The 13,827-nt window shown below is 39.4% G+C and overlaps 1 protein-coding gene across 1 annotated transcript in view; it reads left to right on the forward strand.

Annotated features, from left to right (window-relative positions):
* The window catches only part of LOC149569856 (DNA repair protein XRCC4-like), a 62,826-nt gene extending 53,869 nt beyond the window's left edge, over positions 1–8,957 (forward strand). Inside the window, exon 5 of the mRNA XM_089822573.1 lies at positions 8,175–8,957. Coding sequence (XP_089678699.1) covers positions 8,175–8,777 — 603 coding nt within the window. The 3' untranslated portion in view covers positions 8,778–8,957. The remainder of the gene's footprint in view (positions 1–8,174) is intronic.
* The last annotated feature ends 4,870 nt before the right edge of the window (positions 8,958–13,827 follow it).

Raw genomic sequence — 13,827 nt, forward strand, 5'->3', positions numbered from 1 at the left:
GTAGAAGAGCTGTGCCAGCAAGACATCAAGATCGACTCTTGATTGGGGCAAAAATGGTGAGTTAGGGAGGATTCAATCACAAGGGAAATTATAGCAGCCGTCAGAAAAGAGGATAAGTTGCCAAACCACCACTTTTGGTGCTGGATGTGTTAGTACTGCCATTCCGAAGGCCAAATTCAGCACCCCGCGGACTCTGTAACCATCCCCGCAGAGTATCTTTCTCGGCCATAAGAGGTTTTCTGCGGGCCTTCTCCCGTGCATTCACTCTTTTCCACGGAGATGCAAGCTTGTTGCTACACACATTAAGACATAGACATCGGCATATCTATAAAGGCAAGGACAGAGCTACTTTGGTATGGAATCAACAGGCAAACGGAAGCAGTGGAAGAGTTAATTGGCAGCAAATATGGAAAAGAATTCAAGGGTTTTGGCATCGGGGATTCGAGTTGCAGGCCCCTCCAGTTCCAGTAGCAAGAAATAGAAGACCAAGGAGGAACTCACTTATCTCACCGTCCAGTTCGAGAGTCTTAGTGGGAGCGAATGCCGGTGGTGGTGGCAGGAGATCCCAGAGGCAGACCAGATTAAGCAAATTCTGATGCGGGCACAGGTTCATTGGGCCATCTAGCTTCCCATTTTCTCCATCTGTTTGTTCGAGTCAGTATTGCGCACTTTGATAAAGACATATAACCCGCGGAGCAGAACAAGTACATTCCTGTACAAGAACTAGCAGATGACGGTGTCCTTTAAACCTAGAGATTTTACTAGAGTTTTCGGCATCCCTGGCCTCGATGGCAAGAAAGTGGAGATCAAGAACCATAAACTCTCACGGGAACGGAAGGAGCATTGGATAGATCTAGTGTGCCGGGATCTTACACTCGTGGAGAGGGAGGCAGCGGTTCAGGGGACAAAGTGCAGAGGGCTTTGCAGGGACTTTATTTGGGAGGGTCACCGGCGATGTATCGTGGACGTCATCAAGAGCCGATTGACAGGTGCCACTCAAGCTTCAGATATAGCATTGCTGCAGGTTGTGTTTATGAATGGTATCATGCAGGGAGTGGTATATGATTGGGCCTCAGTCCTAGCTGACAGGATGGAGGAATTTATGACCCTTCAGCAGCGAACATTTTTTATGCCGCACCATGCCATCGGGCTGTTTCTAGAGGCTGCAGCTAACCAGATTCCACTGGATGATTTTGAGGCTCCTCCAAGGGGCAAGTTAGCAGACGGGGAGCCTCCCATATTCTATTGGCGACACTTGGATACAGGAGGATTAGCAGTAGGCCACAAGAAAGTACTCTGCGGACTGGATGCTTCCGGAGAGACAGATAGCGGACGGGAGGGCACTTCGGTGAGTGACGGGGATGAGTCCATGGAAGAAGAGGTGAGCACATCGGCGGAAGTTGGTGGTGAGGCAGCGGGTAGTGGGCCCACATTCTTTACCCCTCCTCAGCTGTCAACTTCGGCGCACTTGACTACCTTTTCGACAGTCATTCCGCCGTTTGGTCAGCGCCATGCTGCGGTCCTTATGACTCCTCCAGCGGAGGCAGATGTCCCACGGACAATGACGGAGATGGTCCCATAGACAGCGACAGATATTGTCCCACGGACAGTCGCTGAGATATTGCCGACGGCTGTACTGGAGGTGATTCCAGTTGAACCAACAGATGTCACCGTCACAGTCTCACAAAGAGCACAGTTGCCACCGCCAGAGCTTGAGCCGCAAGTTCGGTTGGAGGTCATTGATTGTGATGCAGTTGTCACTGTTTCGTCATCTTTTTTAGCAGAGGCTGAGTCAGCCCAACAAGTATCGGAGGAGAACATGGAGCTCGCGCAGTCAGACCAACCGAAGGTGATGGATAGAGCTAGTGTGTTTTTGAGGCAGCAGTTTCGAGTCACTCCGGCCAAGCGTGGTCCGTCCATTAAGTCTCCTAGGCATTCAGGAACATCACCGACAGTACCAGAGCCTTAGCTTTAGGAGGAGGGAATGCCACATGCCGTGGTTGTGTCGACAGTAGAGAAGGCGGCACCAGATGTGGGCATGGCTCTCGCTGATGAGGAGGAGAATAGTGATGCGGAATGGTCATTGGAGGACTTCGCCAAGGAGGATTACAGGTCGGATGAGGACATGTGCCGGGATTATCTCAGTACTATGAAGTATGCGTTGAAGAATGGACACGATGTGGCAATTCAGGCCCTGACTCGGCGAAGGGAGTGGCATTTGATTAGAGCATATATGTGTGGGATCTGTCCTCGACGATTTCAGACTTGTTTTGTAGACAGGGGCTGGCCGGCGATGGAGACAGCTGAGATGTTGGCAGATTGGGCTACTGAGTCGGAGTTGGGACCCAGTGACACCCCTATGATGAAGTTGGCACATGAGATTGTGGGATTGTACAAGGATGTTTACTATGGTCGTCGGTGTGCAGAGGCGGACAGGGTTGCAGCAGAGAGATCATTGGCAGTTGAGAGTGAGGCTAGACAGAAGCTAGCCGTTGGCTTGGCCAACCAGTAGGCAGCATGGGCTGCAGAGCGGGCAACACTACTGGCAGATATGGCAGCAGTGGTGCAGGAGAGGGACGTGGCTAGGCAAGGTACAGAGGCGGCGGTCCGAGATAAGGATGCGACTGAGCACGAGATGTAGTTAGTTAGGAGGTAGGCTATGGATGCGGCGCTTCTTCTAAAGGAGGCCGTCGAGGTTAATTCTCAAATTCAGATAGATCTCCGCATCAGGACAGAGCAGGTGTATGAGTTACGTCGCTAGCAGCACACTTTTGGGACGCCCCCTTCTCTCTAGTATTTCTTCTGTTGTCTGTAAGTTGTCTCCTAATTTTGTTAGTCGTCAGGAGACGACTTTTTTTGGGGGGGGATGGTATCAGCCGACTGGATGGTTCCAGCGGTGTTTCTGTAGCTGACGGATTGACTGTCGTCGGTGTTTTGTATTTTGTAGCCGACGGGTAAATAGTTTGTAGCGGATGTAATGTTGTGGTCGACGGACTCCTTCGGGAAGGTTCGGCGGTAGTATTTATATCCCGTCTGGGATCATTGTAAATGATGATCTACCATTACTGATATTAGGAAGCATAATGTATGTGTGGCATATGCGAATATAATTCTGCTATTCTGTTCCATTGTCTATATGTGTTGATTTCTTTACTAGTACAGTAAACAGTCTACAACTATCCAGATATAGTATTATTTTTGACAGTACAGTATTATTTTTGTCTGACTGTCAAGGTATTTTCTAAAATACCTCAAGTGCAATTTTTACCTCTGTTGTTCAATTTTCAAAATGCAATTGTTACCTCTGTTTCTTGAGTTTGAGTCACTACTAGTATAAAGGGCTGTCTTAGGCAATGGAACCAAGTCCTCAAAGTGTTTCGAGGACATTAGGGGATACCAAGGTAGGGGACGAGTCCTCATCAAGCATAACAAAATGGAAAGGTAGGGCAAAATTAGGGTTTTGGGGGGGGGTCGTTTTGAAATTTGAAATGTTTTTTTAATTTGTGGGCCCTTTTTTGGACACCCACGGCTTAGAAATGCTTGGGTGTGTTGGTTCCCAAAACCATAGATTGGAAATCCAAGATCTTGCCACTTTTTCGATAGGACTTCTCAATCAGTTCTCGCCAACGAACGGGAATATTAGTCGATTCCCTTGCACTTCAGGTTCCACTTCACCCAGGTGGGTAAACCTTTACCTCAAATGCTGACCGTTTGGTCCAAGGCTTTTCTATAGCGAATTTAAACCTCTGGAGTTCTCCGGCTAGCAAGGTCCTCGAACTCGATCAAAATGAAAACTGGATGTTGGATAATGGTTGAATGTTATTATGGATGGATGGAGGGGAATGGAGCGGATCAGCCGGTAGTTTAGTTCCACCAATGTGATGATTGCAATTAGAGAGAAATGCTTGGATAGTGTGCCTACCCCATCACTCCCATATCGAATATTGTATAATTGAATAATAATTAATTTGATACTTGTAGGAAGGAAGTTACAGTTTTTCTGAATTCATTGATAAAAAGACTACTGCCTTTGCTCATCCGGGCAATAGAGTCAACTTCAATGAATTATCATGTACAACTTTGTAATGTTTTACACACTTTACTGCCAACAATTAAATAATCAAGATGCGACAGATCAAATATATACGCAATCTTAAATTAGTCCAGATTGAATTTTAACTCCTCTGGTAGGGAGATAAACTATACACATACATAAACAATTAAATATTTCACAATATCTATAATGATTGAATTTAAAAGGCCCAATGGCCATGTCCACTTATCCGATATTTAAATTGTATATAAAATTCCAGAAAATAATTACAAAGGACAATTCGCCTACAGTTTAAATCTCTACGTCTTTAATAATAAACAAATTTTTTTATTTTATTTTATTATTAAAATAAAATACTGAAATTTATATTACAAAATCATAATGAGCTCCTTATTTCTTCATACAATAATAAAATATAAAATTCTTTCTCCTAAGAGAATATGGGTGTGAATGTTCGGATATTGAATCTTACAATGTCCCCCTTCAACAAATGATTCATATATCTTTTATATCTTATTCATAAAAAGGCATGCCTTTTCTCTTCAGATGTAAATTACATCCCTTCTAACCAATGATCATGCCAAGCTGTGCTGCCGTTAACAAATCATTTTCCTAAACATTGTTAACCGAACCATATATTAAAAATAAATTAATAATATTTGTAATCTTCAATTTTTAAAAGGTTTTGATTCTTAGTATTAAGCATAGGACGATATCCGAACTCCTGATGACTTCTCCATGCGAGCACCTAAGGGCCCGTTTGGTTGCTAGAATACGACTGGAATAGGAATAGGAAATTAGAATATGATTTGTATTCTTTGTTTGGTGCGTGGAATAGGAATACATATTCTCATTTTAGCCTCAAAATGAGCTTTTGTCTATTCCAAAAAATACTTGTAATTAGAATTGCTATTCTTGCATTCATTTTAACTTTCTCAAATTTGATTAAATTTTCAAATCCGCTTTGACCTGGGAACAAATCTGAATCTAAATTTAATAATTTTTTAAGTCCGTGGTTACAGACAGGTAAAAGTTTTCAATATTTTCAAATATTTCAGCGATTTTCCAATGGCGCCGAATGCATCTTCTCCATTAAAGCGAAGGCTTAAAATAATTTTTAATTAACCTAGGGTTTTGTTAACTGGCTAGAGCTTTGTAAATCAGCAATGGCGACTGTGGTGGTGGGTGGCAGAGGCTCGGCTCTCTCTGCAGAAAATTTAAGCAAATTTAAGCAAAGAAAAGGGACCGTTTTTGAGCAAAGTAGAAGCCAGAGCTGCGCTTGTAGTTCTTGCAAACAAGCTCTTACAATCTCATGTGCGAATTCGCCCCGTCATCCCCCTCTTCATCGAATACGTTATGAAGAAAAATATAGCATTTGCACATGCTTTTGCGGAGGCAATATACTCATTTGATGGCGATTTTTCGGCTTTCAGACTTGCGAAAGATGATTTTTGGGTTCCTCGGCTTTATCCGTCGTTGTGGATGCTGTTGCAGGTAAAATAAAATTAGGTGTAAATTCTGCAGCTAGAATATAGATAAATCTAGTTAATTTTAATCAACTCGACCACTGTTTCTTTACAAATGGCGCCGATTGCAAGTTAACCCTATTCCAACTTAAGCTTGCGTAACCAAACAAGGGATAAACAAGATTGGATTGCAGTTTTCCATTCCTATTCTTCATTCTCCATTCTCATTCAAATTTTCTATTCTAATTCTCAATTCCTACGCTTGCAACCAAACGGGCCCTAAATTCGATAGGTTCTCATTTCTCTTCGGTTTGCCGATGCACACAAAGGTGTATTCTTACCCTTGCGTAGAGCAAGACATGACCCTTTCGAAATATCTTCCTGCCACGGATGAAGAAGATGTTCGAGTGTGATGGAAGTCTTTATCTTTTGGAATATACTGGAGTATGGGGTTGATGTCTATGTGAGCGATGGCACTTAGGGATCTGTACGACACCCATGTCGATCATTACCGGTGTTGCAATGAATACTAGAATCATCAAATTTTCTCAGAATCTCCTTAATGCTTGACGCACATATCTTTGTTTCCATCTCTGAATGTTGTTGTGGGTGAGCTGCTTCTTATGACGTATATTCTTCATATCACTGGCTTCTTGTGCAGGGGATTCGTGTGACAATGACATCAAATTGATGAACGGATGAACATTTCCCCTCCATTTTGTATTTAATCAGGATTTCTAACCTTGGTAGATGAAGAAATGTAGTCACCGTTCACCACTGTATGCTCCCACAATATAGACTTCCATGCAAATTGGTGTTACAGTTGGGTTTGTTATTCGGGATTTCAATGTTCAACAACCATTCTCTACATCACAGAACCTTAGAAACATGTAGACTGCGTTTTACTTTTTGTATCTGAAATTTTTTCCCAACAACAGATTTATACGTTTATTTCTGTGTGTTTTGCATCTTGTTCCTGAGAATACATCTTTACATTGTTATTGTACATTCATATGTATTTCTGAAACTGTCTTGTGCCTTGGTGTAGTAATATTCTACGTACATCTTCATGTGAGGACCCTGTCTAATAGCAATCTGAAATTGCTCCTAGAAAATTTTCACATGACAGGGCATGGACTGATGTCACTGGTCTTATAAAGACTTGGGTGCTGGTAATGTACACAAGTTTGATTTTTACATCTGTTGCAAGTTTGTTTGCTTCATTGATTATATCATCAACATCGCCACAAGCACCTAGAATACATCCTTCTGAAAAAGTGCATTGGTAAAATCAATCCACTCATAACTTTTCTCAAGAACTTTGTAGACTACCATGGGTTCACCAACAAGCATCATTGTCATGCTAGCGTGTCAAGCCATATTGAGGCAAAGCTTGGACCTACCAAACTGCATATCATTTTTGTAAAAAGCCTTTGACAGATCTGATCTTCCATAAATTGGTTTGCATCTGTGGGTCACTGTATACCTATCATAGGGAAATCATTGAAACATGTAAATATAATGTTATCTGTGAGATAAAAAGGTCAGATAAGGTGCTTAAATGGAGGCCCAAATTCGCCAAACATTTTAGGCTCCATCAGGGTGCACCCAGGGTTCAGCTAGGGCACACATGCTCGAACCTAGGGGGCATTTTGAAAATTTAAATGGTTTAAAAATTTTTGGGGCCCTTTTCTGGACATCCATGGTGTTGGAAATGCCTGGGTATGCCCAGGCTCGGCTTGGGCCCATGGGTTTGAACCTAGGTGGCATTTTGAAAATTTAATTGGTTTTTTAATTTGTGGGGCCCTTTTTTGGACACCCATGGCATTGGAAATGCCTGGATGCACCCAGGGTTCGGCTAGGGCACATGGGTTCAAACCCCGCGTTGAACCCAAACCTGGAACAAACCTGAATCTGTACCCAGGTGCAAACCCATGATTCCAGTAATGTAGCTTAAAAGATACTGAAATTCTTAATCATTAACTGAACACTCAAACGAATTATATGTCAGAACATCAATGCAAAGTCAAAAGGCGATTGTCAAGCAATATTTTTATTCCCAACAATTGCCAAGGTTATCAAAATCAGCAAACAAATCGGTCAAATTTGTTGTGTGTGCTGTGGTCACCCTAAATCTCTATCGTTCATTGTTTCTGGTTGACATTGTCCTCCCTCATGGCACTCTTGCAATGGACAATGTGTCCCTGCCACCCGCAAGGAGAAAGTGTCTAAGTAAATGTAAATAATCCAAAATTGTTTTTGACAAAATTCACAATGTATACCTCATTATTCTAAACATGACATCAACAATAAATAAAGAATCTCAAACTTAAATGTCCTGATCAATCATAACGGGAAAGTAAGTCTAATGATTACATAGACTCAAAATAATATCTGAAACTCTAGGCAAGCTACTTTATGCCGTTCCAAAATAAATTTCATCATATTAACCGAACTTGCCATGCTTAGTCATTTATTGTCCATCATCCAATTAGATGTAAAAGATTGTGAAAGGATTGATTACGACCATCTGAAATGAATTATTGAGATGTTGGCATGCTACATGTAATATATATTTGATGGTTAAGCATGTTCTTAGTATTGTTTTCCTAGATGCTGTCGAAATCATCTGTATGTGTTTTTCTCCTGTGCAGTTTGTTGCTGTGCTTAATTCCAAGAAAGCAAAGCTCCGAGATCTACGACAGAGATGTTTGCATTTTGAACAAGCTACCGAGAAGGTTCAAGACGATGAGCAGCAGTTCTCTGAGGAAGAAACAGACAAGGAGAGTGACCAAAGTAATGATGAAGGAAGCAGTGCTGATCCTACAAGTACACATGATGACTCGAAGAACATTGCACATGAAGATTTTAAGAAGAAACCTATGAGCAATGTGAGTGAAGAAATTCCACCAGCATCTCCACAAGCCAAAGATGGAGAAAATCAGAACTCTCAAAATGAAAAACAAAATTTTGTTAGTGAAACAACAGACCTAGATGATTCAAAAAAGAAACCTCTGAAGAATGCCTATAAAAAAGGTTCACCAGCATCTAAGCGAGTCACACACAGACAAAAGCAAGACTTTGAAAATGAAAAGCAAAATTTAAAAAATGAAACAACTGATCCAGATGCAACACAAGTTTTAGATGAAGCAAATGTTTCTGTGTCTTTTGGTCAAGGGGAGCCTTTATCATCTGCCGCAGCTCTGCTTGCTGTTCCTGAATACACAAGTGCACCTAAGAGAAGGCGTCGAGTATGATATACATGATTTAATGTTTTCATTTCATTTTATAAGCACAGAATATTGCTATCATAACGTTGTATTTTTACCATGTACTCGTAACATGATAAATAATTCCATGGATTTGTCATTATATGGACTTTTGTACGCTCTCTGGTAAAGGATCAATTCTCAGACTTAGTGTAATTTGTGGGATAAGAGTTTCTAAATTGATGTATGATGCCTTCTCAGTTGCTCACTAAGCAGCAATAAAAACATCCAACTTAGGCTCCACAGCAACACTACTAAGTTCAATAATTAGATAAGAGCAAGGTAAAATAAAATATAGATGCTCAGCAAACGAGGCTTCTTAGTTTGAATCATAAATCGTTCTCTCCAAATAATAAGACTCAGTTTGATAAATCTGGTAGTTACTTCATCAAATTGAAACTAATAGAAATGAAGATACACAACCTAACTGTACAACATGATTTCCTAACTGTACACCATGATTTCATTTTCAATGTTACATTAATATGCATGAGATTATCTTTTCATGTTACAACTCTTTGCTACTCCCTTTCTTCTCGTCGTGGAAAGGGAAGGGGTTTTTATATTCCACAACACCAGCCATAGTTTTTGGGTTGACATATGGTGACAGTGATATGGGACTACTTCGTACTCCTTTTTTGGGAGGTAAATAGCTGCACTACAAACGAGGCGTACATACCCTACCCCCTAATGGGATTTGAACTTATGACCTCTCTTTTAAGAGTACAAGTTCTCCACCACTAGGCCAACTCAGGCTGTACAAGAGAAGAGTGAACAATTTTAGAAAGGAATTTCGGAGGATCGAGGAGGGAATGGAGGGATTAGATGAAGGCAGTTACAATATGAGTGTGTGGGATTGACTTAGTAAATTTACCCAGTTGGATTGGACTTGAGAGGAAATAGGAACATGCATAGAGGAAAAAGGAACATTTGCATGTGCCTGCAAGGGGGACTAGATTTTTAAGCTTGTTGGAAAGAATATTGGAACCATAAAGATAAGCATCTTTATGTTCCTTTTATTCATGTATTGTGTTGAGGTAACAAAAGCCTAATAATATTGTTATTCAATTAATTTAGTCACATGTGAGGTGAATAATAAGTGGAAACATACATTTATTGATTTATTGTGAGGATGTGGAAAACATGTTAAATTAAATGATATGAGCTAATAAACTTTGAAAGGGAATGAAATAGGGGATGCGGATTATGTCTCGTGAAATGGACTAGGAAATGGAAATGGAAATGGATTGAATTACATAGGTTATAGGTTCGAATTATGATTTTATGATTTTATATGCTACTATGTTTTTCTTTCAATTTAAATTTCCTAACATCCAAACCTAACCCTAGTTTTTCGAACTCATGAATTTAGTTGACAATCTAAAAATTTAAATTTTATATAAAAATTGATAGTAAAAAAATAAAAATAAAATCCAATTTCCTATATTATTAAAAATATTGGGAATTATAATGGCTTATAAATAATCTTGCAATATAGATCTATGTTCCTCTTAGCACCAATTTTGCAACATACATTAGATATCTCTAGCTAGTCAATTTGTTGAAGATATCTAACTATAGATAATAAAAGTAAAGATCTCAATTATAGAAAGACCATATAGATGATATAAAGTCTTCAATCCAAATTTGATCATCTTAGCCAAGTATGCAAGTGTACATGTTTGAGTGGTGTGTTGTAAGCTCATTTGGATTCCAACAAGAAATATTTGGAATGTGGAGAAAACCCTACTCTATCCTTCAAATGGCCTACAAAACTGAGAAGATAGAAATGTAACAATATTATAAAATATAAACAAAAATAAAATAAATATATACATGTACAACTACTGCAAATAAATCTATAGGCTACAAAAGATATTTTTAATTAGATGTTCATATCTCCAAATGATTATTATATCTTTCATAGTTAATAAATGTCACATGCATAATTTACAATTTGTATTAGACTTTAGTTCTTTCAATATTTTGACCAAGATTTCTCAACACCTAGTTGATTTATACATCCTCAAAGAGCTCAATGAGAATATTTGGAACCTAATGATATGATATAATGGTGTAGGGTTTTAAAGAATTTTCTCCCTTGTAACTCTACTTTTGAAGTCCACCAATTTTGAGGTCTTCTACTTTTCAAAAATTATTCTTCATAATTAAAATTTAAAACCGAGTTAAATATGAATCTACAAGGTTGTTTCTTCTTTGAAATCTTTTAGCACTTCTCATATAATTGGTGAAGTCCACTTGTCCCAATAATCTGTTCAGATGTTCAATAATGCTTATTTACTTAAAAATGAGTTGAAGAGAGAGGTTTTTCTAGACATTAGATTTCAACCTTTAATCCCAAAGTGCAAATGTCTCAACAAACTTTGAAAGTCTTGTAAAACTAGAAATACTTGAATGTTTTGAAACTTATACAGGCTATCGATTGAATTTTTTGTATTAATAACTCTTTTGATCATTGTAGGCCTCGACAAATGTAATATAGACTCCAAGAGGTGGTTCAACAAACCTACATATAATTAACATGGAAACCATATTTGATATAAACTTGGAGATTGTAGGCTAGGAATATTTAAGGAAGGTTCATAATGGAAATGTAGAAGCAACTATTCTCCCTAGTTCAAATAAATCAACAACATTAGTCATAGCTTGTGCAAAGGTATATGATGAATACAAAAAAAATAGGAAGTCAACATGGTCAAGAATTGTTAAATATCTCACATGCAACCATTAAAGAGGCCTTCCACTTCCGACACATAGATGTCCAATTGGACATAGTTCAAGTCAGAGTTATTTAATTATGATCCTCAATAAAAAAAAAAATTCAAGCACTAAACAAAAGGTAGACAAAAAAAATAAAAAAAATAAAAAATCTGTGAAGTTCAAAAGACCTTTAGGAGTGGTTTTTATATAAAAAATAGCAATATGTACTCCACTTGGTTCCTTGGATACTTTAGTTTATTACTACCATTTTGGAAGATAAAAAGATTATTGATTAATCACAACCATTTAATGAAATTTGTAAGAATTTGCCTAAGGGCAAAATTCACCCAGGAACTAAGAACTCAAACACAAGCACAAACTAGACCAAAGAGAAAGAGAGTATGATCAGAATAACAATGTATTCAATAACTAGATTAAAGAGTACACTAGGATTGCCTTAATATAAAGGCCTTAGGAGAGCTTCTAGAATGCCTAGTAATCAACACCATGAAGTGTCATACAACCAAACACATGTCCACCAGATATGCGTTATCCTCCACTAAGCACGAAAGTAAGTGCATGATGTGAGGATAAGCCTACAAGGGTGTGACACGCAAAACAGTGTTGTAGACACCATGTGCTTAAATAGAGTTGCGTACTCTTGTGTTGTCAACATGACAACTCAAGAGGTGTGCAAACTCCTAAGTGTCTCACAAAATAAAATAATGCAAAATAATAAATAATGCATTAAACTTAAGTAAACTTAAGTAAGTGTAATAAGTAAATACTTATTTACACCAACACCCCCCTTTAAGTGCAACTTAGGGGAGTGCCCTTAAGCTTACGATCTAGGATGAAGATGCATAATGGGTCCCAGCTACTAGGCCATATTAGGTACCCATGTACATAATGAAAATGCAAATCTCCCATAAAGCGGGGAAAGAGGAAAAACCTCATGGGAAAAACCCTTCCCCAAAAAGAGAGATAAAAGAGGATGCATCGATGGATGGAGTAATCAAGACCCCCCCATTATGACATACATTTAGTATATACATAAAAGAATGAAAGAAAGAAGAGAGACAGAATAGGCTCCACCCCCAAAAGAAGAATGCTAACAGGTGAAAGCTGCTCCGATGAAGAAGTAGGTCCAAGAATGCAAAATGGTGTTCCTCCCCTTAGGAAGAAACAAAGGCAAAGGTACAGTCCTGAAGATGTATGGTGGCCCTGAAACCTGCTCAAGTATCCTTGTACTGATGCTGAAGTTCACCCCTTTAAACTAAAGAATGAATGCAGATTTGGTAAGGATGTCCGTTGAACCTGTTTCACTGAACCATCTGTCTCCTCAACTGACAAAGAGACCTCCACTAATTGCTGTTCATAAGGATCCACAATCACACCAACCTGCGTAGATTGATCATGCAGAGAATGGACATGAGGGTCAGAGTGAGCCCTCGCAAAAACTGTAGAAGAATCATCATCAATGAGAAGATGTAAGTCCTAAAGTCTGTCTCCCAAGTCAAGTGAAGCTGGAGCTGGAAGACGAGATGTACCATGCTGTGATGGACCTTTCACTTTGGCAATATAAGCACATGGATTGGACTGATGTGACCTCTGACTGCAACTATCGATAGAATCCCACGTGTCTAAACCTGTTGAAGCACTATCGTTGGTGTCACTATCAGTTTCCACTGTGTAGGATGTGAGGAGAGGATTAGAGGACAAGCTAGGAGAACTTTCCTCAAAGTGAAGATCCTTCTCCACAAAAATCTCATGAGTCTCTGGATCCATAAGTCTGTAAGCCTTCACATTGTCTTCATAACCAATAAAGGTACAAGGCCTAGGTTCTAGTGCCTTGCAACTCCTGGAAGAAAGGTTTGCCCATGCTGGACAACCAAAGACTCTAAGGTGACTCACAACTGGTTTTCTGCTACACCATGCCTCAAAAGGAGTCTTGCCATCTAAGGCTAAATGAGGAGCCCTGTTAAGTATGTGAGTAGCACTGCTAATGGCTTCAACTTCAAGTGTAGGATCAAGAGACTTGGCTTTAATCATGCAACTTGCCATGGTCTTGAGAGTCCTAATCCTCTTAGCTGCAACATCTGTCTTGTGCGAACTAAATGCTGGTGATTTCTGAAGATCAATCTCCTCAATTCTGCAAAAGTTCTTAAGTCTTCTGTCAACATATCTGTTCTCATTGTCCACCTTTAATACTTTGATGGATTTCCTTGACTTGTGTTCAACATGAGTCTTGAAGTCTTGAAGCTTGTGAACTACTTCATTCTTATGATGAAGGAAGAAGACCCAAGTGAATCTTGAA

This window comes from Cupressus sempervirens, chromosome 3, assembly GCF_028749045.1.
Source record: "Cupressus sempervirens isolate cs-2001-9-10 chromosome 3, ASM2874904v1, whole genome shotgun sequence".
NCBI lineage: Eukaryota > Viridiplantae > Streptophyta > Pinopsida > Cupressales > Cupressaceae > Cupressus > Cupressus sempervirens.